At 41.0% G+C, this 26,669-nt stretch overlaps 1 protein-coding gene across 1 annotated transcript in view; it reads right to left on the minus strand.

Moving 5' to 3' along the window:
• The window catches only part of GABRG2 (gamma-aminobutyric acid type A receptor subunit gamma2), a 142,649-nt gene extending 122,077 nt beyond the window's left edge, over positions 1–20,572 (minus strand). Inside the window, exon 1 of the mRNA XM_066589798.1 lies at positions 20,463–20,572. Coding sequence (XP_066445895.1) covers positions 20,463–20,572 — 110 coding nt within the window. The remainder of the gene's footprint in view (positions 1–20,462) is intronic.
• Between the last annotated feature and the right edge of the window lie 6,097 nt (positions 20,573–26,669).

A 26,669-nucleotide genomic window follows, 5' to 3' on the forward strand; every position in this document is an offset into this window, starting at 1 on the left:
ATAGTAATGCACTTTGTAATATACATCGTGCATTAAATATGAGCCATACAGAAGTTATTCACTTACCTTCCCTGCGCTGGCGTCCCCGTCACCATGGCTCCGTCTAATTTCAGCGTCTAATTGCCTGATTAGACGCGCTTGCGCAGAAGGGTCTTCTGCGTTTGGCTCGGTTTGGCAGCAGCGGCGTTCTGGCTCCGCCCCCTTCTACGCATCATCGCGTAGCTCCGCCCCATCACGTGTGCCAATTCCAGCCTCCTGATTGGCTCATAGGTGTCATGATAGATAGACACCTATAGATAGAATGGTAGATACCACCACAAATTACCTCATTTTAAAACATATACCCGCCAAATGTATTCACTGAGAGTATTTTGTTTTCAGGAGTTAATGCACTTTAGAGGAGAAAAAATAAAATTTCATATTTTTGCAAATATGTCATTTTAAAGACAGTTTTTTTTCTAAGGTGCACATAAAAATGAGGATTTGCTTCCCATAATGGATACCCCTGTTTATCCCGTGTTCAGATACATATCCATTGTGGCCCTAATTTTATGTCTTTATGCACAATTGGGGCCCACATTTCTGTTCTGAAAGCTTGCGTCTTTTGGGGCCCATACCGAGAGGAGCAGCCTGTGGCTTTCAGAACAGAAATTTTACTTGAAGATGTTTTAGGCCCCAATGCAAACTTGTACAGCCCTTGAGTGGCCAAAACGATATAGAACTGACCCTATTTTGAAAACTAGACGCCTTAATAAATTAATCTAGGGGTGTACTGCGTATTTTGACCCCACAGTTGTTGAATGAATCTAAGCAAAGCAGATTTTCATTTTTTTGGCAATTTTTTTGTACAGCACACATATGACTGAAGACTTTCACCCCAAAATGGATACCCCTGTTTGTCCTGCTTTCAGAAACATACCCATTGTAGTCCCAATCTACTTATCGGACACATGGCTAGGCCTGTAATGGAGGGAACACCCATTAGTTTTCAGAGCACAACTGAATAAATTCTAGGCCGCATTACACACTGGAGCAGAAAAAAAACTGACTCCCTAAAAATAATCTCCCCTCCCTCTTCTTTATGGCATCCCTAAATCTTAGAAAAAACTAATAACGTAAACTGGGGTAATTATGGAGGCCTAGTTGGGATTGGCACATGAGGCAAGAAAACTGGGTATTCCTCCTCCTCATTGTCACTTTTCGGAGGGGGGGGGGACCCCTGACCTTAGAGGCAGGGATAGGGTGTAAAAGTGGCATTCTGTGTGGCTTTTTAAGCGTGCTGAGGTCGAGCGGTCTCACACAGAAGGCGCTCAACAAGCTGCTCCTGGAACTGCAGGAAGGCGAGCTTTCCCGGGGACTTCCCATAAATTACGTATTACAAGTAGTGATCTGAATAACGCCAGGCTCACAAGGCAATATGTGGAATCTGCGTGTAAAGGACCGCAGTGGATCCCAGATGGGATCCTAGTCATGGTCCTGTGTACGGCCCTGTAATGTACTCCGTACTTACACAAGTGGTCATGCGCAGTACACCTTTTTTTGTTTGTATTTCCCGTGCTGTTTCTTAGTGATGATGCGGGTAACCATCAATGGGCTCTATATTATAGATATCCATGGTAAAATAGAACATGCTGCGTTCTGTTTTCTGCAAATTAAATACATAATTCCGACCCGCTAATGTGAGCAGAATTGTGTAATTCAATGCATTTGATTGATCCGCATATAGTACCATGGATCAAATACATGCAGAATCTGTAATTCATATCTGGTCGTGTGAGACCAGCCTAAGGTAGACTGCTACCTTTGGTCGGCACGTGACCAGAGGCCTCTCAAAGAAGCCACTGGTCACTGCTCCCTGCTCCAGGTTCTCAGCTACCTTTGGTAGCCAGGAACAAGGAGATTTTAAATTTCCCGGGCCCTCCATGGCTTCTGCGCATGTGTCCATCATTTTGCCGGTGGGTGCATTCGCGGAGGTCGGGGAAGGCTCCATTGGATGACGGCGATAACGGGTCCCTAGTGACAACTTTTTAAACTTTTTTTAAGTTCACATGATTGCCATTATCCAATGGATAACAGCAATCATGTGACCAGGAACCTCATACAGCAGTGCCCAGTGAAATCTTCCTGCACTCAGCTATCTTTGACAGTTGGGTGCAGGAAGATTTTAAATTTGCTGTGCTCGCCGGCCTTCTGTGCCTGTACGCCACATCAACTCATGCACAGAAGCCCACGACAGGTACAGAGCACCGCTGGACATCATGGTGTATAGAGGTAGTAGTTTTAGCTCCCCTCATGGATCCTATCTGATCCATGAGGGGAACTGAAACTTTAACATTTTTGACTTTTTATTTACTTTAATGCGATCACCGACCCCCCATCACAGCTCCAGGTTGTCAGCTACCTCCAATAGCCGACAGCAGGCTGCTGTCACATCCACAGCCCGCATGGCTTTAATCTCCAGAGCGAGCATGTTTTTACGGCCCTGGGGGTTAAGCCCACTAAGCCAGGATGTAAAAACACTATGGGGTGTTCACTAAGGGGTTAATAAATTATACTTAATGTGACAGGCTGTGCTAGCCAAACACCACTTTGTTAAATTCCGCAAACATTTCAAAAAGTGCTGATGAATGATACACAAAATGGCCAAAAAGTCACAAAGTTTTGTGCAAGTTCGACCCTAATTTTTAATGCCAGAATTCTTGATACAACTAGTTTAAGGCCTCATGTCCACGGGGAAAATATATTTAAAAATCTGCAGTGGATCACCGATGCGCGTGATCCGCATGTAAAATTTCCCATAGGAATGCATTGACCACCCGCGGGTAGATAAATAGCCGCAGATGGTATTTTAAAGTGATTTAAAAATTTCATGTGCATGAAAAAAAAATGCGACATACTCCATTTAAGTACGGATCACGCGTGCGGGAGCTCATAGCTCAATTGATCTCACGCATGGAAAAAAAAGGAATTTTAGTTCATCCGCATTGCATCCGCTGCGGAAATCCGTGTTACATATCCGCGCGGGCTACATTTTTCCCGTGGACATCAGGCCTCATAGATTCCCACATATCTATTCCTTTTATGGATTCTTGGTGTTTTTCTAGACTGAATATGAGCTTTAATTTATAGCACACATCTAACCCCATGCACATATTTAATGCTACTTATTCAACTCAATGCTATTGATTTGTGCCTATTTTTAAACCGTAAAAAACATAAAAAAATGTGCTATATCCTTTAAAATAATAATATGACAGATCTATGTTAATACATGCCACATATAACAAAATGTCATGGACAATATGGCAAAATTTTGCTGGCAGTAACTAACTAAATATATATCAGTGTTCATAAATTGGCAAGCATTGCTATCATTTGGTCACCCTTCAAGATGTCAGGAATACGAGAGCCACAATTATTCCTGCTCAAACACAAAATATTGTTTCAAATAACTTATTTTTTCTATGAAATCCTGAAAAATGAAATCCTACAAGCCAAGTTTCCAATGTTACTTTGAATTTTGTTTACTGACAACTCAACCGAAACTGATGGAAAAACGAAAAGTTTCAGCATCATAACTGATGATGCATTTTATTTCCCTACTACTCTGTCTTGGCCTATTATTGCCAAAATTACTTCGGATAAGAGTTGGAAAGGGGAGAGAGCAGGGAAATATGTTTCTATGCCCGTATACAGCTTCTCAGAGTAGGTGACTGAAGCAATATTACAGTAGCAGGTAGTATTTAAGCATTAAGTATTATTTAGCATGGTATGTTATCACTTGAGCACCACATGGCATCATTTTAGGCACTGTTTAGTGGCTCTATTTGAGCGCTATATGACAGTATTATGTAAACACTGTGTAACCTTACTGCTTTTTTTAGTATCTTAGTCACATATTATATATATATTGTGAGGGATTAGCTTTTTGGATCGGTAGCAACCTGGGCATAAGCAGTCAGAGACAGTGACACTTGCGATAAAGTCTTTAGTCCAGGCTTGGCCTGGGTTTATTTCCAAGCAAAACAAATCAAAATACAGGCCTTAACATCAGGCAAACATAAAGTAAAACCTGCTCGTCCGAGCACTTACTAACCAGGTAGCGTCCCTGTCTACACTCTGGTAACACAAAACTGGCTCCTGCACACAGCCAGCCAGGCCTCTCAGACCTGCAGAGGTCTCAGCTCTCTCCTAGGCCCTGTAGGTCCAGGCTTTATATGGCCTGGTACCAGCCCCACCTGGTACGTGGGAGTGACCATCCCACCCTTCGCTTTGGTCACTCCAGGAAAAGCCGGCCCGGATTATGTGGCTTGGAGCCACTTACATACTACACCGTGTTAGTGGCTTAATGCTACTAACACTATACTGCCGGCTTCCTCCACCGAGCCCAGGCTGCTCTGTGGCACGTATCTGCCCAAGCGCTCCCCAACGCCTCATAGGAGAGCATCCTAGGCGAGATATATCTGCCCTCCAGCACTTTGCCGGTCACCTTCTCACAATATATATATATATATATATATATATATATATATATATATATATATACACACAAATATGTATATTTATTCAATTGCCTTGGGTACATAAACATTTTATTCAATTATATATTATGCTCATTATACAGTATACAGCATCTCCTTGTATAGCAGGGATATCTTAAAGTGTTTCTACAATTGCTTTCCTGCAGATGCTATGAATAATGTTTATAATCAATTATGAATAAAAAAAAACATTAACTTGCATTGCGTGATAAACTGGCACTTTATTATTGTTGTCAACACTTGTACGTCATTTTAACTAGAAGCCATTCAACATCATTTTATGGAATTTTCAGGTTTTTTGTAGACCTACATTTCTGTATTTTTAAGCTACATTTGCCATAATAGATATTTAGAACATTTTAAAAACAACTGAAAGGTTTCCCAGAACTGTGTAGCTTTCAAAAATGTTTTTTTTACATAATTTGCTATTGTAAGGTTCTCTAAATTTTAAAAGGATGGTCCAGTCGTATACCATTGGTAGCCTATTTGCAAGATAGGCCATCAATAGCAGATCAGTTAGGGTCTGCCACATGGGAGCCTTGCCGATCAGCTGTTTGCTGGGCAAAGTCACTTGTGCACTGAACTGATCTCTGCAGGAAGCAGACAGCTCTATTACCACTGCAGTGGCCAGGCCTGGTAATACAGGCATTGAAAGGAATGGGAACAATGCTAGTAATGCCAAGCCTGATCACTGCTGTATGAATGTAACTGTCTGCTTCCTGCAGAAATCTGCAGAAAACTCAGTGCACGAAAATACTGACCTAGCAAACAGCTGATAGGCAGGATCTAAGGCAGCAGTACCCCACTGATCTACTATTGATGGGATATCCTAAGGATGGACCATCAATAGTTTACAACTGGACAGCCCTTTTAACATAATTATATGTTGCAGCAGAATGCACAGGGACGGATTTGTACCAGGAAGAATTACTCGGCTTGAGTATGTTATCGTATTTATTTATTTATATAGTTGAAAATTTTGATGGCAGTATTGAAGGGTTTATCTGGCTTTTATGCACTGAACTATTACTGCTTTAAGAATAGCTGGCACGTGACATCTTCTAATCAGTAACAGTATCATATGATGGCTGTCATGATCTGCTCTCATATAATGCTCTCTGACCTTTCCTCTGTGCCGCAGAAGGCAACATTTGGCAATTGCAGATAAACGTGGTGACTTGAGGAACTTTGACTGCAGGCAGATTGTTGGCGCCCTGGGAAATGGAGCTAGTATTTCGCAAACAGTCACACTTGTTGGCTGCTCCCGAATCATGTTATCAAGAATGTACGAAGAATGGTTGAACCATGAACAGACATCAGACAGAAGATCACACACTGGCCGGCCACGTGTGGTTGGTCCTTCAGGCAAGTGCTGGTGGTACATTTGGTATCTTAGCAATGACATTCCACAGTGGATTAACTGACCCAGCAGTACAACAGTGAGGAAGTAAAATAAATATTCACAATGACCATTCTTTGCATTACCTTTAGTTCAATAGTCTAAAACTGATAGGGTGCCCCTGATGACCCCATGTCATCAATAAGAATGCCTCGCATGGGCAGAAAAGATGTCAATGGGCTTTGGTCACATGGCAGAAGGTTGTCTGGAGTGACAAATCCCATGTCCTACTGAAATACATTGATGACTGAGTCCGAATCTGGCATAAACAGCATGAAGCAATATCTTATGGGTGCTCTATTTGGGTTCAACAAGTCAGCAGTGGTGATATGGTCTGGGAAGCATTTTCCCGCTATGACCTAAGACTGTTGGCCATCATACCACAATCCTTGAATGATGAACCCATATCACAGTGCTGTCACAGTGTCCAGTGATGAGGGGACTCCCCGTGGGGATTCAATACGCAGAGCATGGACCTTGCCAGTGCACGAATGTCCTATCTTTTGCAGGTGCAAAGATTTTGTGCCTGTTAAAAAGGGACGTTTGAACACATTATAGGAAACCAATGGTTCTATCAGACGCACTTTTTTTGCACACATAGGTGCGCGCAAATAAACACTCATCTGACTTTGCTCTTAGGTTGTAATACTACAGTAAAGTTTATTGTTTATTTAAATGACCATCAGATGGACACTTCTACCTTCTGAGCAGCCCTGAAAATGGCAGGTTTTTTTTTATTACTGCCATTTGTGTTATGACTAATTGGGGGGTTTGATGAAAAACTACCCTGGTTACTAGCCAAGCTTGCAGCTCCAGTTAGCATAATCGACGTTTCATCCACATGTAGCGGTCTGTATCAAGACCACTATAGGTGGTCAAAATGTCATGTTTTGTGTGGAGAAAAAAAGAAAGCTGCATCAGCCTTTTTTTTTGCTCCCCATATGCTGCTTATGGACTCTGTTTATGCTGATACCTTTGGATTTTGGAGTTAAGATCCCTTCTCTGAGCGGGCATTTTTAATACTTCCTGATATAGGGTATATTGTGTGCTGCTGACTTAACTTACTTTTTTGATGTTGAACATAGCTACTGCCTGATTGTTTCCAAATATTAAACCCAGATAATGTTTCTTGTATCCTTTTTTTTTTCCTGAGAGTTTTTCAATCTGAAAAACCCTACACCTGTACACACTAAACATAGAAACAAACAGAATGTATCATCTTCAATAGAATCCTAGAAGGATTCATTTGATTTTCAGGGTACTCTACTAGTTATATCAAGAACAAAAAAGTCATGGCTCACAGAATGCAGTTATGCAAAAATAAATGCAAGTTATATTGTGTACCTAAGGGGTAGGAGTCAGATTTTTACCATTGTGTTAGCTGTGATAAGATTCATAAATGTGTCAACTAAGGCATGTACAGATGTAGCAAAGTTTGACTTAAAGGGGTTGTCCCGCGCCGAAACGGGTTTTTTTTTTTTTCAACCCCCCCCCCCCCCCCCGTTCGGCGCGAGACAACCCCGATGCAGGGACCTAAAGAAAGCTTACCGGAGCGCTTACCTGAATCCCCGCGCTCTGGTGACTTCTATACTTACCGGTGAAGATGGCCGCCGGGATCCTCTTCCTCCGTGGACCGCAGCTCTTCTGTGCGGTCCATTGCCGATTCCAGCCTCCTGATTGGCTGGAATCGGCACGTGACGGGCGGAGCTACACGGAGCCGGCATCCTGCACGAGAGGCTCCATAGAAGAAAGCAGAAGACCCGGACTGCGCAAGCGCGGCCGAAAATTAGTCCGAAACCATGGAGACGAGGACGCCAGCAACGGAGCAGGTAAGTATAAAACTTTTTATAACTTCTGTATGGCTCATAATTAATGCACAATGTATATTACAAAGTGCATTAATATGGCCATACAGAAGTGTATAACCCCACTTGCTGCCGCGGGACAACCCCTTTAACCGATAACTTTCTGCAACAAGTTATCTTTTCTTACCATAACAAATGCCATTGAAAAAGCTTTTGGAAAGGAAAATAAACTGTAGCATAAAACTCTTTCTTAAGGCGTTAGGTGTCAGGTTAAACTTTGCTAATCCTGTGCCTGTGTTTTTAATACTGTATGGAAAGCCTTGGATTTAATATGCTGAATATTATCTACATTGAATATGTCATTCTACTTTCTGGGATATTAAAATAGAAGAAAGATAGGCAGCCCTCCTTCCCCTTGAAGCAATTAAGAAGTTATAAGTGCTGCACATGGTTTCTGCATTACAATTTCTTTTTTAAAAGTAAGCTGTAAAAACTCAATTACTTTAACAGTTTCTTTCATCTGCAACTTTACCCTCAGTCTCAAGTGACTAAATAAGTGCCTCTCTCAGATGCTGCCCGGTTGCTTCTCACAAATGTCCGTGAATCCCTTGCATTAGACATTCTCAGACTGCCTGCCACCATAGTGTCACATATCCCTCAATAGTGGCTGCAATAAATGCCATAACTGCTGCACTCTATGGCATTGGTAGGATGACAGAACAGCTGAGCAGAAGCCATGTTTGCTTGGCTTGATCATGTACCAGTGGTATGATTACTCGGAATACATTTTAGTACATTGATAACCTGAGGAATGTTAGGTAATTGTATACTCTCTACTGTATTAACTACCAAGTGTGGTGTAGAGTGCTAAGACAGCAGAATGCAGTCCTAAGCTCTCACTCACGACTTGAAGGTTGCAAGTTCAATCTCCGCTTGGTTCAGGTAGCCAGCTCAAGATCTACTTAGCCTTCCATCCTTCTGAAGTCGGTATAACGAGTACCCAACTTGGTGGGGGGTAATAAATAAATTACTTGAAAGCGCTGCAGAATAAGTTGGCAATATATAAAGAACAAGATTTATTTTATTAATAACCTTTTCTACAGCTGACATTACAGAATTGTCAATCTCAGCATCAATTTATACTGAAAAAGTTAATATTAAACCGTAGCATTTCTACTGCCATGGATGCGCAACCACATTATATTGTGTAAATTTATATTATAGGCATTTTACATGTATTTTATGTTATAAAGCCATCAACTGTTCTTGTTGCCCCTCTATAACATGCCAACAAAAAATAACCCAACCAACCTCAAAGTCAATAGCATTCACAGGCATATGCAGTCTACTGTATATTGTGTGTATATAATGCATACATTTATACTCTATACTCATCAATCCATATCTCTATCTATCTATCTATCTATCTATCTATCTATCTATCTATCTATCTATCTATCTATCTATCTACCTATCTATGACACAATGTTAATGGATGCATAGTATGTACTGAATCAATACAGGCTGCTATGTGTGTGCTCAATGGGCCACTCTGGCAAAACTCATCTTTCTATCTTTTATCCCGTCACCTGGTTGCCTATCACACTCTTGAGGTCTTCCCTGTGTATTGCAGTCACTTTCATGCACTGCACCCACCCCGTCTGATGCTTATCAGATGCCATCTTGAGGCTGAGGTTTTTAACTTTCAGTTTCAAATCTAACCCAAGATGCAACAGTACAGCATTAGCTGAGGCTATATCATTTTGCCTCCTGGGGTACAGTTTAATTATCATTAGCTGCTATAGTCTTAAATATAAGCTGCAGACCACAAGTATACATTCAAGAGGATGAGCTGTGATCTCCTCTATTATAATTGTGTGACAGGAACTGTGTAATCATTATCAGTAACTGGGATAGGAGTATCTGAGTCCCTCTGTAGGCAGTTTCTGTGGTAAGGATCATGTAATAGCATCACACACAAAGAAAAACTGACTAAAAAATAAATCCATAACCTCAAGTAAATCTGAGCTGGTCAAGATGAGATCATATGAGCATCTGTGGAAAAAAGAGGCGAGAAGTTTTAGATAGAAAGTTATAGCTACTGAAGGGAACACTGGCTCACTTATTAATACAGGGGGAATAGTTATATCCTAAATTAATTTAAAAAATCACCAGAATGGTTCTTTACATTTGAAAATATTATGGCTATATACATTAACAATATCATAAGCAGTTACTTAAAATTGTGAAGCTAATTACAGTTCTATTATTTTTCCGTATGTAAACTAATGCTAGAATAAGGTGTCATTGGCTGGAGATTGAGTGCTTACATTAACAACCATTTAGAGTGAACAGAAGCTTTTATAATATATCATTATGTTAATATAAAGCAGATAGTCACCTTTTTTAAGAACTATATTATATAGCATAAAGGGTAAGGAGGTTTGTTTTGGCTACATTACCACGGATGTAATTACTATTTACTTTTATGTTAAAATCACATTAATTCATTAAAAATCTAAATACCTAACCAACTAACTCAGGCACCTGAGGATACTGGTGATTATGCTAAAGCCAAATATCAATACATTTCTGAATGTCATCTTGTTAAATAGTCTTGATATTATTAAATCTTTTAGAGAATAAACAGTGTTTTTGAGTTAAAACATTTTTGAGAAAATGTACTAAAAATGTTAAAGGGAACCTGCCACTAACGATAAGCATCATAAACTAAGTTATCGTGCTTTTAGTATAGGTAATATGGAGTTTGGGAGTCTATTTTTCACACTCACCTAGTTCCCCATTCCTGTGGAGTCCCCCAGCGAAGTGAGCATGCACACAGCAACCATGACTTTTCAGAACGCTGTGTGCGCATACTCCTATGAAGATGAATGGAAGTAAGTGCACACAGCCTTATGAAAATAGTCAAGCTGGTGTAGGCACTGGCTACCAATTTATAGTTTGTGATAGGTTCCCTTTCAAGTCATTTTTGTAGACTTTAAATAAGAACCTGCCATCAACCGTAAGCACCATAAATTAAGTTATGGTACTTAGAGTCTAGGTAATGTAAAGTCTGGAGAGCTTTTTTCATACTCACCTGGTCCTCGATTCTTGCAGTGTCTCCCAACAATGTCATCATGCACATAGCTAGCTTGACTCTTTTACAAAGGCCGTATGCTCGCATTCACATTCATTTCTATGGCAATGCATGCGCACAGCCTTCTGAAAAAAGTCAAGCCTCTGTGCACTTATTGACTTTGCTGAGGGGCACAACAGGAAAAAAGGCCTGGGTGAGTATGAGACTTGATAGACTTCACATCACCTAAGCTCTAAGCACAATCTCTTACGGTACTTATAGTTGATGAAGGTTCCCTCTAATATTGATGACCTATCTTTAGAATAGGATGATTCTAATTGCCAAAGGCAAAAAAATACCCACAGGTAATATCCCTTAGGTTGTAGGCTTGTACTTAATTTGTTTTTAAGCATCTTGTATGATACCTATTTTATGACCTGAAAGAAGCTACAATAAAATGATTGGATACAGAATCCTGAGATCCACAGACCCTATTTCCTACAGGCTGACCTGGATTTGGGGGAGTTGATCATACCCATATCCCCCCAGTAAAGTACATCAACCATTTTCTCATATTCCATGGGCTATTAGAAGCACAATGATTTTTCTTATCACTTAGTGATTACTATTTATCATTTGCTACTGAGGTGGATTAATATCTGGATATTTTCCCATGCTGCTCTCCCTATCCATTTACATCCAATGGGATCATATACCTTTGAGGACTTTTGAAGGCTAACGTGGACCATAGGTGTGGAGCCCTGTCTTCTAAGTCCACTACTGATATTTACTTCCACTTATAGTTGTATCATTATATATTATATATTACTTATTACTGCTAATTATACGTTCCCCTCCTTGGAGCGTGGACACACTACCATTTCCATTAAATATTGTGTAACATACCTAGAAAGTCTATTTTAGATTATTGTTCCTACATTAGAGGGCTACTTGTTACCAACATTAACTTTAGTTTGAAAAGGTCATTTAAATCTCCATCTTAGAAAAGCATGGTAGTATTAGTTTTCTGTATAAGACTGCTTGATAAGTTTGCTAGTACACAAGCATTTTCAGCCACGGATAACACTCACAATTTACTGGGCTTTACATGGACTTGGAATTGTTGGAAGTCCAGATTCAGTCCAGTAATTGCTGGTAAAACTTGAGCATTACCTACTGACATGTAATAGCATCCTAAGGGAAAAAACAGATGGGCGCATGCTCCAATATGCCCACTGCTACAGAGCGTATTAGCGCAGTAACCATTTGTTTGAAAGAAAAAAGGCGGGAAGATAGGTCCTGCGCTATCTTTCTTGCACATAGTATTAAAGTATGAGAATCCCGATAGTCAAAATGAAACCACATGAGAACCACAATGACATTCTATGAGGTCCTCAACCCTCATAATACATACATGTTTGTCTGTGTCCCAGTATTTGAGAAAGTCATGGCCGTCAAAACACAGCAGCATCCTTCTGAAACACTTGATGGCAGCTCTCTTCCCTCTTTCCTTCACTGATCAGAGAGATCAGTGCACTTCTTGGATGTAAATTCCATGTCAAAGTGACAGGATATGATGAGTAACGGCACTCATATGCACAGATATGCACAGCACAGGAACAGGTACAATGGGGCTACTGTGTGGCTAGCACGCCTGATGGAGGCTGACTCGCTGTCACCAGTGTGGGATAACTAGGGTCCATCAGTAAAATTTAATCTGGGGGCCCACTGTACAGTTACATGAAAATATTACCTGGCCCCATTTTGCAAATTATTTGTCTCCACATCTTCAACACACTGTAATGGAAAGATGTCTGCCTTCGTGTGTGGTCTTGTCTCCATTGTAGTATATAGAATGGAGAGTGATGGACTACTGCTCACCCAATAGGTGTGGATCCCGGAGGTGACATTTATTGCATATCCTGCATAGGATGATGTCACACGTACCAGCCACAGCATCGCCAAAAACTGGCTGACAGGCAGTTTTATCGCAACATTGCACAGTTTTTACATTAATGTTCAATGAGTGCATGGTTTTCCAAATAAATAGCAATTTTAGTAACATAGTATGTAAGGCTGAAAGAAGACATATGTCCACACAGTTCAGCCTATTACCCTCCAATGTTGATCCAAAGGAAGGCAAAAAAGACCCAATGAGGTAGAAGACAATTTTCACCATTTAAGGGAAACAAATTCCTTCCCAACTCCAATCTGGCATTTGGATTAATCCCTGGATCAAAAAAAATTTGTGGAGTAATTAGTGATTATAAGCTATAATATTGTAATGCTCAAAAAGGCATCCAAGCCCCCCTTGTACTCGTTTATTGAATTTGCCATCATCATGTTCTCAGGCAGAGAGTTCCATAGTCTCACTGCTTACTTGCAAAACTGTGTGGCCAATAAATTTGAATTCAGTACCAATTTGTGGTAAAACCTAATGTCAGCAGGCTTTTTGTGTAACCTTATTCTTACGGGGCACTTGTCAGCAGGTTCATGCTGCCCGAAACAGGCAGAATGAACCTGGAACAGATACGTATATTGTGCCCATGTATTTGTTATTCTGAAATACTTTGGTATTTTAGACTATGCATACTTTGACATTTGACTCAGAAGGGTGCTTCGAGTCAAGAGAGTACTGCTGCATTGGCCTGTTCCCACCCGTAATATATAGAGAAACAGCTCTCTCCCTATTCACAAACAGGGAGCTACCACTCTAGATTCTGTGGATGGAGAGAGGCTGGCGCTATACCGGGGTAAATAGGAGGCCCTAGAACTTGAATGCACCTCATATTGTGCTCTTGGATTAGGACTAACTTATACAACCTTAATCGAGCTACATTTTAGCAACCATATTATAGTCACAATTCCGACTCTGACCAGGGGTCTAATAAAGCCAACTTGTACTGTCATAGTCATATACGAAGCAGCAGGTTTGGGTCATTAGACCCTGGGTCAGGCCAGAAGTTTCGACCACATGACAGTCGTTTACATCAGCCCCAAAGCAGCCTCCACCAATCAGACTGATCATGGTTCTACATAGTGTCATACAGTGATCAATGTTCAGGTGAGTAGAACCATAATGGATAAGAAGAATAGCGCAGAAGAAGAAGAGAACAAGAACAGTTTGGCCAACAACTATTAAATCCATTTTGCATGGAAGATATTCAGCAGCAGATCAAATCTGAAAGGAGCAAACATTTTTTACTACTATGAGCCTACACACATTAAAAGTTTACTTTTGTCAGTTTTTAAACTTTTGTTCAGGTAGACAGGAAAAGATTGCAACAAAATGAGTCACTTTGTAGAAGGCAATCATGTTGTTTGATCACTATATGGGGGTAAGACGACATCTTTCCCTTTTTAGGGCATTTTTTTGCTACCCTTTTGATAAACTGGGGGAACCAAGTTCTAAAATTTGCCCTTCCATTTCTCCTTCCTTCCATCTACGTCCTCTTGCCTTACTTTGATTACCTTGATGAATAGTTTTCTTTTTTTAACCATACTATATACCAATAACGCTTTCCTGATATTTGCTGCGTAACATTTAAAATTCTGACATCTGGAAATCTGCATCTGACATCCAGCAGGCACACACAACCCATAAGAACACATGCTGAAAGTGTAACAGTTTGTCATATGCTGAGAATCAACTGTCAGGAATTCAAATATTATGCAGCAAATTTCAGCAAAGATGAATTTACACCACATATATGGCCCTCAACCTCTTCCTGCTGCAGCACTTTTATTTTTTTAGTTAATTTTCATTTTTTCCTCTCCACTTTCAAAAAATCATAAGTGCTATTTTACCGGTGACATGGCTACACAAAGGCATTTTTCTGTGCAGCAAGTTGTATTTTTCAATGGCACTATTTAAAGGGGTTGTACTAGAAATTCAAGTTATCCCCTACCCGCAGAAAAGCACATAACTTGCTGATCGTGGGGACTCACTTTCTGAGACCCCCCACTGATCTCAAGAATGGAGGTTCTGTGTCCTGCTTTCCTGACCCTGGTGGATCGCTACTTCCCCCACAGTCAGGTTAGTCTGAATGGAGCACTGGCTGCACATGCGCAGTCAGCATTCCATTCATTTCAATGGGGCTGATGGAAATACCTGAGCAGCACGCATCAAAAGTGAATGGAGTGCTGGTGCACTTGCGCTATCAGCGCTGCATGCAGTGAGGATGACGGGGGACACAGGAGCCCCATTCTTGAGATAGGCAGATATCTCAGCAGTAGAGATGAGCGAACACGTTCGGCCCCGCCCCTTTTTCGCCCGAACACCGAACTTTGCGAACACTTCAGTGTTCGGGCGAAAAAGTTCGGGGGCCGCCGTGGCAGCGCGGGGGGGTGCGGCGGGGAGTGGGGGGGAGAGGGAGAGAGAGAGGGCTCCCCCCTGCTCCCCGCTACTGCCGCCCGCGCCGCCGCGCATCTCCCCGCCCCCCGGCGGCACCCGGACCTTTACGCGCGAACACTGCAGTGTTCGGCAAAGCCGGTGTCCGGGTGCGGATGTGTCCGTAACGGACACGTTCGCTCATCTTTACTCAGCAGTGAAACCCCCATTTATCCTTTGGATAAAGGATTACTTGAAATTCTGCAAAAACTTTAAAACAGTTTTGACTTGCAGGAATGTTGCCTTCCAGTAGGTGATGCTGTAAAGGCATTCTTTCATCTTCCTATTTGGGGAATTATGGAAACAGCATAGTTTGCTGTGCTACACTTTTTCTGTAACTCCCATTCAATTTTATGGAAATTACACAAACCACATAGAACAGCCAGGTTGACTGTCTCCATAGACAAGGCTACAAGTGGCTATGTCACTAGGAAGGCTTTTCATATATTAACCATGATTGAGTAAGATGGAAATACCCCTTTAGGCCTTAGTCAGACGGGCGTTTTCTCGCGCGATTTGCGCATGCATCCGGCGATTTTTTAAAACCATTGCTCTGCAATGGTATCGGACACATGAGCGCTTTTTATGCGCTCATCTGATAAATTATAGAACAGAAATCGCAGATCGCAGATATCTGCGATTCCTGTTCTCTTCTCTATATGCGCTCAATGGGAGCAGTGCCGACCCCATTGAGAACATATAGAAGACAAATCATTCTTCTCTGCCACAGCTGTAACAGCTGTGGCTGAGAAGAACAATGTTTGCCCATTAAATTCAATGGAGCCGGCAATACAGCCGGCTCCATTGAAAGCAATGGGCTGCCAGTGAGCGCAGGATGAATTGTCGGGAAGGGCTTAAATATATAAGCCCTTCCCGACAATCTGAGCCAATGAGAGGCAGCAGTCACTCACCCATTCATAAATTCATGAATGGGTGAGTGAGTGAAAGCTGCCTCTGATTGGTCAGGCTGTGACCAATTAGAGGCAGCTCATTCAGCAGGCGGGGATTTTAAAGCCCCGGCTGCTGAATACTACAGAGAGCAGTTCAGGAGAACTGCCGGCGGCCGCCGCTGAACTCCGGCTGCAGCGGAAAGGTGAGTATAAATTTTTTTTTTATTTTTACACATTTCTGGATGGATTGCAGGGAAGGGCTTATATATTTAAGCCCTTCCTGACAATTCATCCCTCGCTTGTCCGCAGCGCATTGCTTTCAATGGAGCCGGCTGTATTGCCAGCTCCATTGAATTCAATGCGCTGGACAGCTCTGGCCCATTTCTAATGAAACGCGGCTAGGAGCAGATTTTTCGGCCCCGGTCACGCGATTTGCGGATGTGCATCCATCATGCGATCCGCAAATCGCGCGAAAAAACGCCCGTGTGACTACGGCCTTATGGTAAACAATGACTTGGTCTTTAAAAGGGTTGACTGAGCTATTGAAAAAGTCTTCTCATGGCTGACAATCACTGTGGCCAGTAATTAACTGCATAGTTATATATGGGCATATTGCTGCTGTAGTTATGTAAACCATGCCCAACAAAGAGAGGATGGGAGCTGTGAGGTATACAACATTTTCTACCATTACAAAAAATAATCAATATCTTAACCACCCTTTTATTGCTGTTTCTATGTAATTACTGTCTGGCATTTGTATTATGCTTAGGCTTTGGCTTTCTGAAGAAAAAAAAAGGCATTTTGCAGTTCTTTTATGGGTTTCTCCCCAAAATTTCCAATACCTTATACATTCAGTTTCCCATTTGCATTCACAAAATTTCCAAGACTTACTGTAGAGAAGCAGCCACACAGCATTATGAGACCATTATAATGTTTTATGTAGGAAGTGTTCTGCTTTAGAGTTACTAGCAATTATTAGGAAATTATAGTATCAGTGTTTCTGGTGGTGCACACACACAGCACTGCTACATACATTGTGAATCTCATCCCGACTGAATGGCTTACATGCTCCACCCATGATCACATGACTATAACGTCATCAAAGATCCTTCATCGCAAGTGAGGAAGTTACATGCTCTGCCCCTTATCATGATGGTGATGTCATCAAAGGTCCTGCATCCTTGTGCAGATTACCGGTGGACTACAAACCCTCTGTTGCCTCAGTTGCTATGGAATACCAATGAGCCATACGTGTACAGGATCTTTGATGTCCCCGTCATGTGATCAGGGCGGAGCATTTAAGTCACTCACAAACCCACTCACACACGGACGGACAGGTCATCACTAGTAGTTTGACATATGGTTTGACCATTGCCAAATGTATTATTTTTTTGACCAAAAAGCTCAGTTTTGATCTTATTAGACCATAAGGTCTCTATCCCTACATGCCTTGGGCAAACTGTCTTTTTATCAAGTTATTTGCTCCTTAAAATTAGCTTTCTCTTTGTTACAGGTATGCGAGTATCTGGGCAAATTATAATACACAGAGGGGGATTTATAATTGTAAAATTGGCATAAAAAAGTCACAAAATTTGGTGTAAGCCATACTTGAGCAAAAAAAAAATGTACACCTGTCACTCAAGGTTTATGAAAAGTGGGTGTGGCTTATCCCATGGACAGAAACTGGTGTACATTTACTCCAGTTCATAGCTGGTGTAGGGCTTAAACAAACAAACGTGCTTGCGGAAGGTTTTGCATGCGTGAAAATCATACTCGCAAAAAGTGATGAAGCGAAAGAATTGATTTCAATGGTTTCATTCCCTAAAGTGTGGTTCTTGTGCCATTTACTATGTGCGAGAAAAGATAGGCCTTGCCCTAGCTTTCTGCTTTTGTTTGCGTGCGCAATAGCACAGAGTTTAAACTGTTAAAAAAAATTAAGACTTTTGATTTGTTCATGTGCAAATACATATACACGTTTGTTTGTCTGTTTAAGCCCTTAGGTGCGCGGATGGCCCAAGATGTGCTAGTGTATGCAGAGGAATGTGCCTCTTCATGCACTAAGTGCATCTTGCACCTATACTGTATCCATCCCCTGACTCGTACATTGTGATAACTTTGTCACAAGATTATTCAAAGTGTTCTCATCTTTTTCCTAGTGTCACTTTTACCAATAAACTCATCTGCACATATCCTTTCTAGATAAGAGTACTGTATACTTGTACTATAATCACTTGGAACATCGTGACTGCACATAAGTCACATCAATTTGACTTAGGCCACTTACATACTTGCATGTTTTGGTCAATATTTGCATCAGTATTTGAAAGCCATAGCCAGGAGTGGATGCAAAACATGCAAGAGGAACAATTAATTCAATTGTACTTATTCTCTGTATATGTTCCACAATCTTTTACTCCTCAAATACAAATGGACTTACATACTGGTAGATAGTTAACAATGTTCTGAAAAAAGGGAAATGCATCAGTTCAGTATAGATCTGCTCTTCACATTGGATAAACTGAAGTTGGCTTAGCCTGGCATAACACTACAATCCTGACATTTTATCCCCCAAAAAATGGTCTTTGTTAAGAACAGAACTTCTGCAATAATGGGAAGTAGTAACCAAACCAGCCCAGTTACGATTATGCAAGATACATTATAAGTACACAATTTCCAAAAGAACAGAACCATGGAGTGTTAAGATACAGACCCAGATACTCTGAACAATCATTTCTTAGATAGAAAAGTTCCCTGGAAATATCCCCTGTAGCGCCACCATAGGTGAAATTTAGTCGTATATGGAGCTGTCTGAAATCAGTAGGCTGCCTTTAGAATCCATGGACAGGCCCAGTCCTCTAGAGCCTGAGATTATCTTGAAAGCTGTATCTTAGAATGCCCTAATAAACAATATCTTTAAAACTAGAACCATTCATACTGTTATACTGTGAGCACTGAAACACATACTTGCCTCGTATCTAACTACATTAGAACAGGCCTCATCCAACTGAGTATGAGCCCTGGTCTATCTATCTATCTATCTATCTATCTATCTATCTATCTATCTATCTATCTATCTATCTATCTATCTATCTATCTATCTTCTAGTCTACATTGAAAGTGCACATTTTGCATAAACAGCTGAGGCTTTCACTAAAGCTGATTGCTGAATGCTTGTAATGAATAGCTTGCAGGGGTTTATGTCTAGTAAGTGGAAATATAACATAGTCACCATTTACCAATGTCATTTTGGGCATCTAATGTCTCTTACAAGATCCACACATTTACACAATAAAATTAGAGTGCAAGAGGTCCAATTGAGCATTACATAAAAGCAACCAAAAAAAAGCAATGTGAAGTAGCCAGGAATGAACTGTATATATTTCCTTATACCCATATATTACATGGTTTCTGCAATAGGTACTTTGTTGCCGCAGAAATGCATTGTCAGCTAGTGTACATCATAACCACTGGACAACCCCTGCAAATGGTGGTCTTATTTCCATAAAAGAGCATTTCAACATGGCAGTAGCTATTCTGCACAATACAGCGTGATGTGACCAATTGTCCACTAGACTGCTTTAAGCCTTAATTAAAGGAATGTGCATAGCAGCGTTAATTAACCCATGGAATAAAGAACAGCTTTAACTGAGCTCAGCACATTAATGATGTGGCAGTGTAATGCAGCTACACAGCACATCCTCCTGCCCAAGTATTCTGCACTCTCCATAGTGTTCGCTGCTTCAGCAGGATTCATGATCACTGCAGTTAGCCAGGAGGAAAAGGTGGGGGGAATATGGCAGATGTAAAGGGAGACACTGAAAATACACTGAGACCTTTTGTTCTAACAGCCGGTATGAATAGATTCAGCGTATTGAACAGACTGGGAGACAATGGAGAGCTTGCATATGACACATAGTAAACAAGGGAGAGCTGTCCACAGTGCTGAAACCTTCCTAGGCTTTATATGGATGCATCATAGAATGATGTGTATGGATGCTACATCAATCTGCAGAATTAATATGAGATCTAAGGGCACAGCCATGATGTGATAACCAAGCTTGAGAAATGCATCAAGCTCCTTCCATGACTGTGCCCCTCTTTGTTTTATATGATGAGTGGTAAATGTTCAAGTGAAGGTGTTCACAGCACATTGACACATGCAATCAATTAATGGAAGAATGCATCCTGTATGCCAATTATAATTGATTCCTTTATTCCAGCATTGAAGGATGATACAAGCTATATGCTTATATATACATAGCATGCTATATGGTATACTACTATACAGTGCTCAATGCCTGGACATACAGGATGCATCTCATAAAGGCAAATAATAATTAAAGATAACGTGTGGCTCTTACCATTGGATGAACGAGTGAAGCAGCAATATCCACACGATCATTTTGTGATGACAAAATGTTAAATGCAATAACGCCTTGTTTCCAACATTTGGCTTCTTTGGTGAACACATCTCTGACATTCCCCCCTCAATCTCCTCTCTTTCTTGCAAATGGAATAGTCCCGTCGTGCCCCCCACCCCCTACCAGGTGCATTGACTGTAATGATATATTCTGCCAGGCTGGGAGAATTAATATTTAAGAAATGGGATCCGCGTCTTGTGGCGGCAGAACCCCCCTCTGGTCCCCCCCCTCCGGTACTGACAGCTCATGCACCAGCTCCACAGATCTGGAGGGGAAAAGCTAAAAACGGAAAGAAGAAAGGAGCAAGCACACAGCAGATCTGTGCCTCACACTGAATACAGATTAACTACGCAGGGTTGAAAAACATCCTATATTTGCACGGTCAGTCCATGGAAAATAAGCACTTTAGAGGGCAGCCTGTGAAAAATAGATGCTGCCTGCAAAAAGTGAGCGCTTTAGAGCAATGCTGTGTGTTTTATTGCAGGACAACCATGGTGTATCAGAGTCTATTCACTGGAGCATGGATGCTAAGCAACCTAGGGATGCGTATTGTTGTCTTGCTCCTTGCAGTTACCCCTCCCTTTGCCTGTGCTCCACAGCAACTGGCTGTAGTGAGGAGGGAGAGGAGGCTGACCCGAGGATGAAAAGGGAAAGGGGAGAGCAGGAGCCCTGCTGATACTCACTTAGTAACTCCTAGGTAATGAGAATCAGCAGTCTGTGCAGAAGAATGTCACTGGAGGAATTTCTGCACAACTCATTTATGTCTTTGATCTGTATAATCTACAGAAGTCACAGCAATATCCCATGTAAAGGAATGCCATTGACAAAGCACTGATGACAGAAAGTAGCAAATAATGAAAGCACAACTTGTAACAACAAACATTAAAAATCAAAAAGAAACCACATGTAGCAAACTTAAATGAGTGTTTTGAGTCAAAAGTGTGACCATTACTAACTTTATTAAATATTACTTAAAAACACCAATTTTGGACAGACTTACACACATAAGTAGAGTGAGGTGGGAATCTAGTTAATGGATAGGAACCAAACAATTCTAACACCTCATAACCCAAACTTCGTGATTATACTCTGCTACGGGTAACACATATCCACCTGACCAGTATGGGTATTGGTACGATATGTGGAAAACCCTGACACCACAATGGCACCGTGATATCACTGGATTGGGAAGGCGCTTCCTTTTTATTGTCTGTGAGCCTCCTTATTAAAGGGGTTGTCTCGCGGCAGCAAGTGGGGTTATACACTTCTGTATGGCCATATTAATGCACTTTGTAATATACATTGTGCATTAAATATGAGCCATACAGAAGTTATTCACTTACCTGCTCCGTTGCTAGTGTCCCCGTCGCCATGGTTCCGTCTAATTTCGGTGTCTTCTTGCCTTTTTAGACGCGCTTGCGCAGATCCGTCTTCTCCCTTCTTCTGCCTTCGGCTCCGCTCGGCAGCATCGGCATTTTGGCTCCGCCCCCTTGTACGCATCATCGCGTAGCTCCGCCCCATGATGTGTGCCGGTTCCAGCCTCCTCATTGGCTGGAATCGGCACGTGACGGGGGCGGAGCTACGCGATGATGCGTACAAGGGGCGGAGCCAAAATGCCGATGCTGCCGAGCGGAGCCGAAGGCAGAAGAAGGGAGAAGACGGATCTGCGCAAGCGCGTCTAAAAAGGCAAGGAGACACCGAAATTAGACGGAACCATGGCGACGGGGACGCTAGCAACGGAGCAGGTAAGTGAATAACTTCTGTATGGCTCATATTTAATGCACGATGTATATTACAAAGTGCATTAATATGGCCATACAGAAGTGTATAGACCCACTTGATTTCGCGAGACAACCCCTTTAACTTTACAGACTACAGATTGTACAGGGACAACTTGCATATATAGAAATTTCAATTAATCCATCAGATCAGAAATAGGCAGTGGTTCCTTATATAATACACTTTTTTATATGTGTATGTATCTTTTTTGTATGTATCTGTTAGTTATTTTACCCCTTATTTCTGATCAGTAACAAAATATCCAGATATTAGGGTTGGTCCCCCTAAAAATACACAACTTGATTTGATTAGTTCCTGGGGACTAATCAGACTTTTAGGGAAAGCAAAAAGGTATGAGTGTGCTAGCTGATATACAGGATACACTCTATTGTTACCCTAGTCAGCTAATTTAACCCCTGGGCCACAAAAATTTGTGTTTTTAAGTAATATTTAATAAGGTTAGTAATTGTAATTAAATTTATATTTTTGTAACTAGTTTTGACATAAGAACAGAGATACAATGTCTCGGTGAATTAAAAGTGTGACCATAATGCAAAATATATACCGTACAAAGCTCCAGGGGGCAAATAATCTACTATTAAATCAGATACAAATTATTTATACTTGCAATCATTAGTCAAAAATCTCAAATTCTATATAAAATATGTAGTAAAAACTGAAATAGTCTCACCAATTCTGTTACTCAATCCATACAGCAGTTCTGAGTCGTAGAAGATTAGCAGGTGACAATTTTTCCTAACCTTGTTATATTCATCCCAAAGTGTTGTCCTTATTCAGAGACTATCCATTAGAAAAGTTCCCAGGACTGTCCCTATGTGGGTCTGTGTTGTAAAAAAGTTGTATAGTACATTATATGTACTCTAAAATGGTGCCATTAAAAAATATAACTCATCCAGCAAAAAAATAAGCTGGTAAAATAAAAAAAAGCTATTGCCTTCAAAAGGCGGAAATGAAAAAACAATTTAGGCCACATTCTGAAGGGGTTAAGCAAATCACTTGCTCTTAAATAGAAATCTAATTGGACATAGTGCAATATATCCTGACAACCACACAGTGCAAACATCCAGGTTATTCATACACACAAATCAGTTGCTACAAGAATCATAAGTTAAGAGTTTATTTGGATTCACAGATCCTCAAAAGTTTGAATGACCATTATGTATTTGACTGCTAGCAGCACACAGATGTTTCACCATGCCCTGCACATCTGTCCACTTCCACATTAGAATATCCCCACCTTTGAGGGGCGGATCCATAAGGGGTAGAGGCATCTAAATCATGGACAACATGTGTTGCCAATGCACTAGTATTACTATGCTAAATGCACCTATGGTGTACGGTGGGTTCAGAAAGTCTTCAGACCATTTCAATTTTATTTTCACATTTTCTAATGTTATGGCTTTGTGCAAATTTTAAAAAAATCAAGTTTTCCCCCAAGATTCGGCACCCAATACCCAATAATAACAAAGTAAAAACAGAATGTTTGAAATTTTTGAAATGTTCTTAAAATGATAAACTAACATTTTGCAATGACGTAAGTATTCAGACTCTATGCTCAGTACTTAGCCTCCAGTCTTCTTGGGTATGATGCCTCAAGATGTTTTACACTTGCATTTAGGGATTTTCCGCCACTTCTCTCTGCAGTTCCTCTCAAGCTCTGACAGGTTGGATGGTAGACAGCCATTTTCAGGGATGTTTGATTGGGTTCAAGTCAGGACTCTGGCTGGGCCACTTAAGGAAATTCACAGAGTTGAAGCCATTCCTCTGTTGTCTTGACTGTGTGTTTAAGGTCATTGTTTTATTGGAAGGTAAACCTTACAATATGGATCAGGTTTTCATTAAGAATATCTCAGTACTTTGCTCTATTCAGCTTTCTATCAACCCTGATCGGTCTCCCTGTCCCAGCTGCTGAAAAACACCCCCACAGCATGATGCTGCCATCTCCATGCTTCCTCCAGACATAACATTTAGAATTGAGGTCAAAAAGTTCAGACTTGGTTTCATTAGACCAGAGGATTTTGTTTCTCACAGTCTGAGAATCTTTTAGGTACTTTTTGGTAAACTATAGATGAGCTTTCATGTGTTTTCTACTGAGCAGAGGCTTCTTTCTGGCCACTCTGCCATAATGCCCAGATTGGTGGAGTGCTGCAGTAATGGTTGACCTTCTGGAAGTTTATCTCATCTGCATACAGGATGTTTGGAGCTCAGACAGAGTGACTATTCCCTTCTTTGCTACCTGTCTTACCAAGGCCCTTCTCTCCCAATTACTTAAGGCCCATTTAGACTCAACGATTACCACTCAAAATTCAATCAAAAGCCAACTTTTGAGTAATAATTGTTGTGTCTAAACGTGCTGTGATTGTGCACTGTTCGTTCATCGTTGATTTCTAGAAAGCTGGAAATCAACAATGACATCAGGTGGTGCTGATAACTTTGAGAACAAAGCAGCTGTTTGCATATACAAAACAGCTGCTTTGTTCTGAGTTATCAGCGGTGTCCCGCTCCACCTAAATTTGACTCTTTAAGTAGCTAATTAACTACTTAAGAGTTATGCAAAGATGATCGCTCAAAACTGTCACTCAAACTGCCGTTTGAGCGTTTTTGAGTGATCATCTTTCAGTCTAAATGCTCCCTTAGTTGGTGGGTCAGCTTTAGGAAGAGTCCTGGTAGTTCCAAACTTTTTTCTTCTTTCTAATAATTATAGAGGCCGCTGTCCTCTTAAAAGCTTTCAGTGCAGCAGAAATGCTTTTGTAGCCTCTTCCACATATGTACCTCCACATACGCTCTGATATGCATTGCAAACTGTTTGACTTTGTATAAACAGGAGTGTTTCTTTTAAAATAATGTCCAGTCAGCTGAATTTTCTACAGGTGGACTCCAAGGTGTAGAAACATCGCAAAATTTCAAGTGACGTACCAATGGGTCTGAATATCTATGTGAATACAAAATGTTATTTTTTCATTTAAAAAAAAATTTAATTGCTGCCAAAGGTGCTTCAACTAAGTACTGAGTACAGAGTATGAATACTTATGTCAATGGAAAATGTTAATTTTTCATTTTTTTAAATTTTACAGAGATTTTTCTCTTTTTCATTTTGGGGTATTAAGTGCAAAATGATGGTGAAAACTGGATTTTTTTTAAATTTACACAAGGCCACAACATAAGAAAACATAAAAAAAGGGAAATGGTCTGAAGACTTTCCGGACCCACTGTATATCTCTCCATGCAGGTTAATCATCGGTTGTGCAATATGTAGTGTATGTGTCATGTTTGCTGTAGTGAATGCATCTACTGGTAAGTCCGCACATGACAATGGGACATGACACATAAGGCCAGCCCACAGGGTTAGAAAAACTTGGCTTCTTTCTTTCAAAAATACTACGTACCTACCAAGGGGTTTGTAAAGTATTTCAGCTCAGCCCCAAGGAAGTGGTTGGGGCTAAGCTGCAATACCACACACAATCAGTGGAAAGACACAGCATTAGTTTTGGAAGAAATCATTTATGTTCTAACCATGGACAACCCCTTTCAAGGGATGGTCTCTGGGATGGGTCGCTGCAGCCCCTTTAAACAACTGATTAGTAGAGGTGCCAAGAGTTGAACTCCCATCAATCTAATACTGAAGGCCTATTTTAGGAAGAGCTCATTCATTTTAAACCCTGGACAAACCTTTTAAGCCTCTTGGTATTTGTACTGTGCATATTTCACATTACAGTTGTCTTGTTTGCTTAGTCTGGGTGACTCACAGGATATCCTTTCTGTTTTGAACACCCATATGTAGAAGTACTGTTAGCATGTACAGACTATATCTCACCTTCATACCTTTTAAAGTACAAGATAAAGTCCATAATTATATATTCTGTCCTCTTTACAATACAGAAGTACAGATTTTTAGTTTGACTTCAAATCTGAAATCTAGTACTATAAGTGGTCAGAAAGTGGGAAAAATTATTTTTTATTAGATAACCAAATGGCAATTTTTAAGTCTTGGCTCTACACCACCGATCTTTAAAATGGTTGTCTAGTTGCAAAGAATTGAAGGTCTATCTGCAGGATAAACAACAAATAGTAGATTGATAGTGGGGTGAGGGGGTCTCTGCTGTCCAGGACCCTCACCAGTCAGCTGTTTACCAGGCTAGTGTGCCTGTGCACTGAGTTAATTTCTGCAGGAAGTAGACAGCTCCATTCCCACTGCAGGTTTGGTACTATGGGCATCAAAGTGAACTTTGAGGGGACTTGGCTTGTAATAGCAAATCCGGATAGTGCAGTGGGAACAGAGATGTCTGCTTCCTACAGAAATCAGCTCACTGGTCTGGTGAACAGCTGATCATTAGGGGTCCCAGGTGG

This window comes from Eleutherodactylus coqui, chromosome 2 (genome assembly GCF_035609145.1).
Source record: "Eleutherodactylus coqui strain aEleCoq1 chromosome 2, aEleCoq1.hap1, whole genome shotgun sequence".
Classification (NCBI taxonomy): domain Eukaryota; kingdom Metazoa; phylum Chordata; class Amphibia; order Anura; family Eleutherodactylidae; genus Eleutherodactylus; species Eleutherodactylus coqui.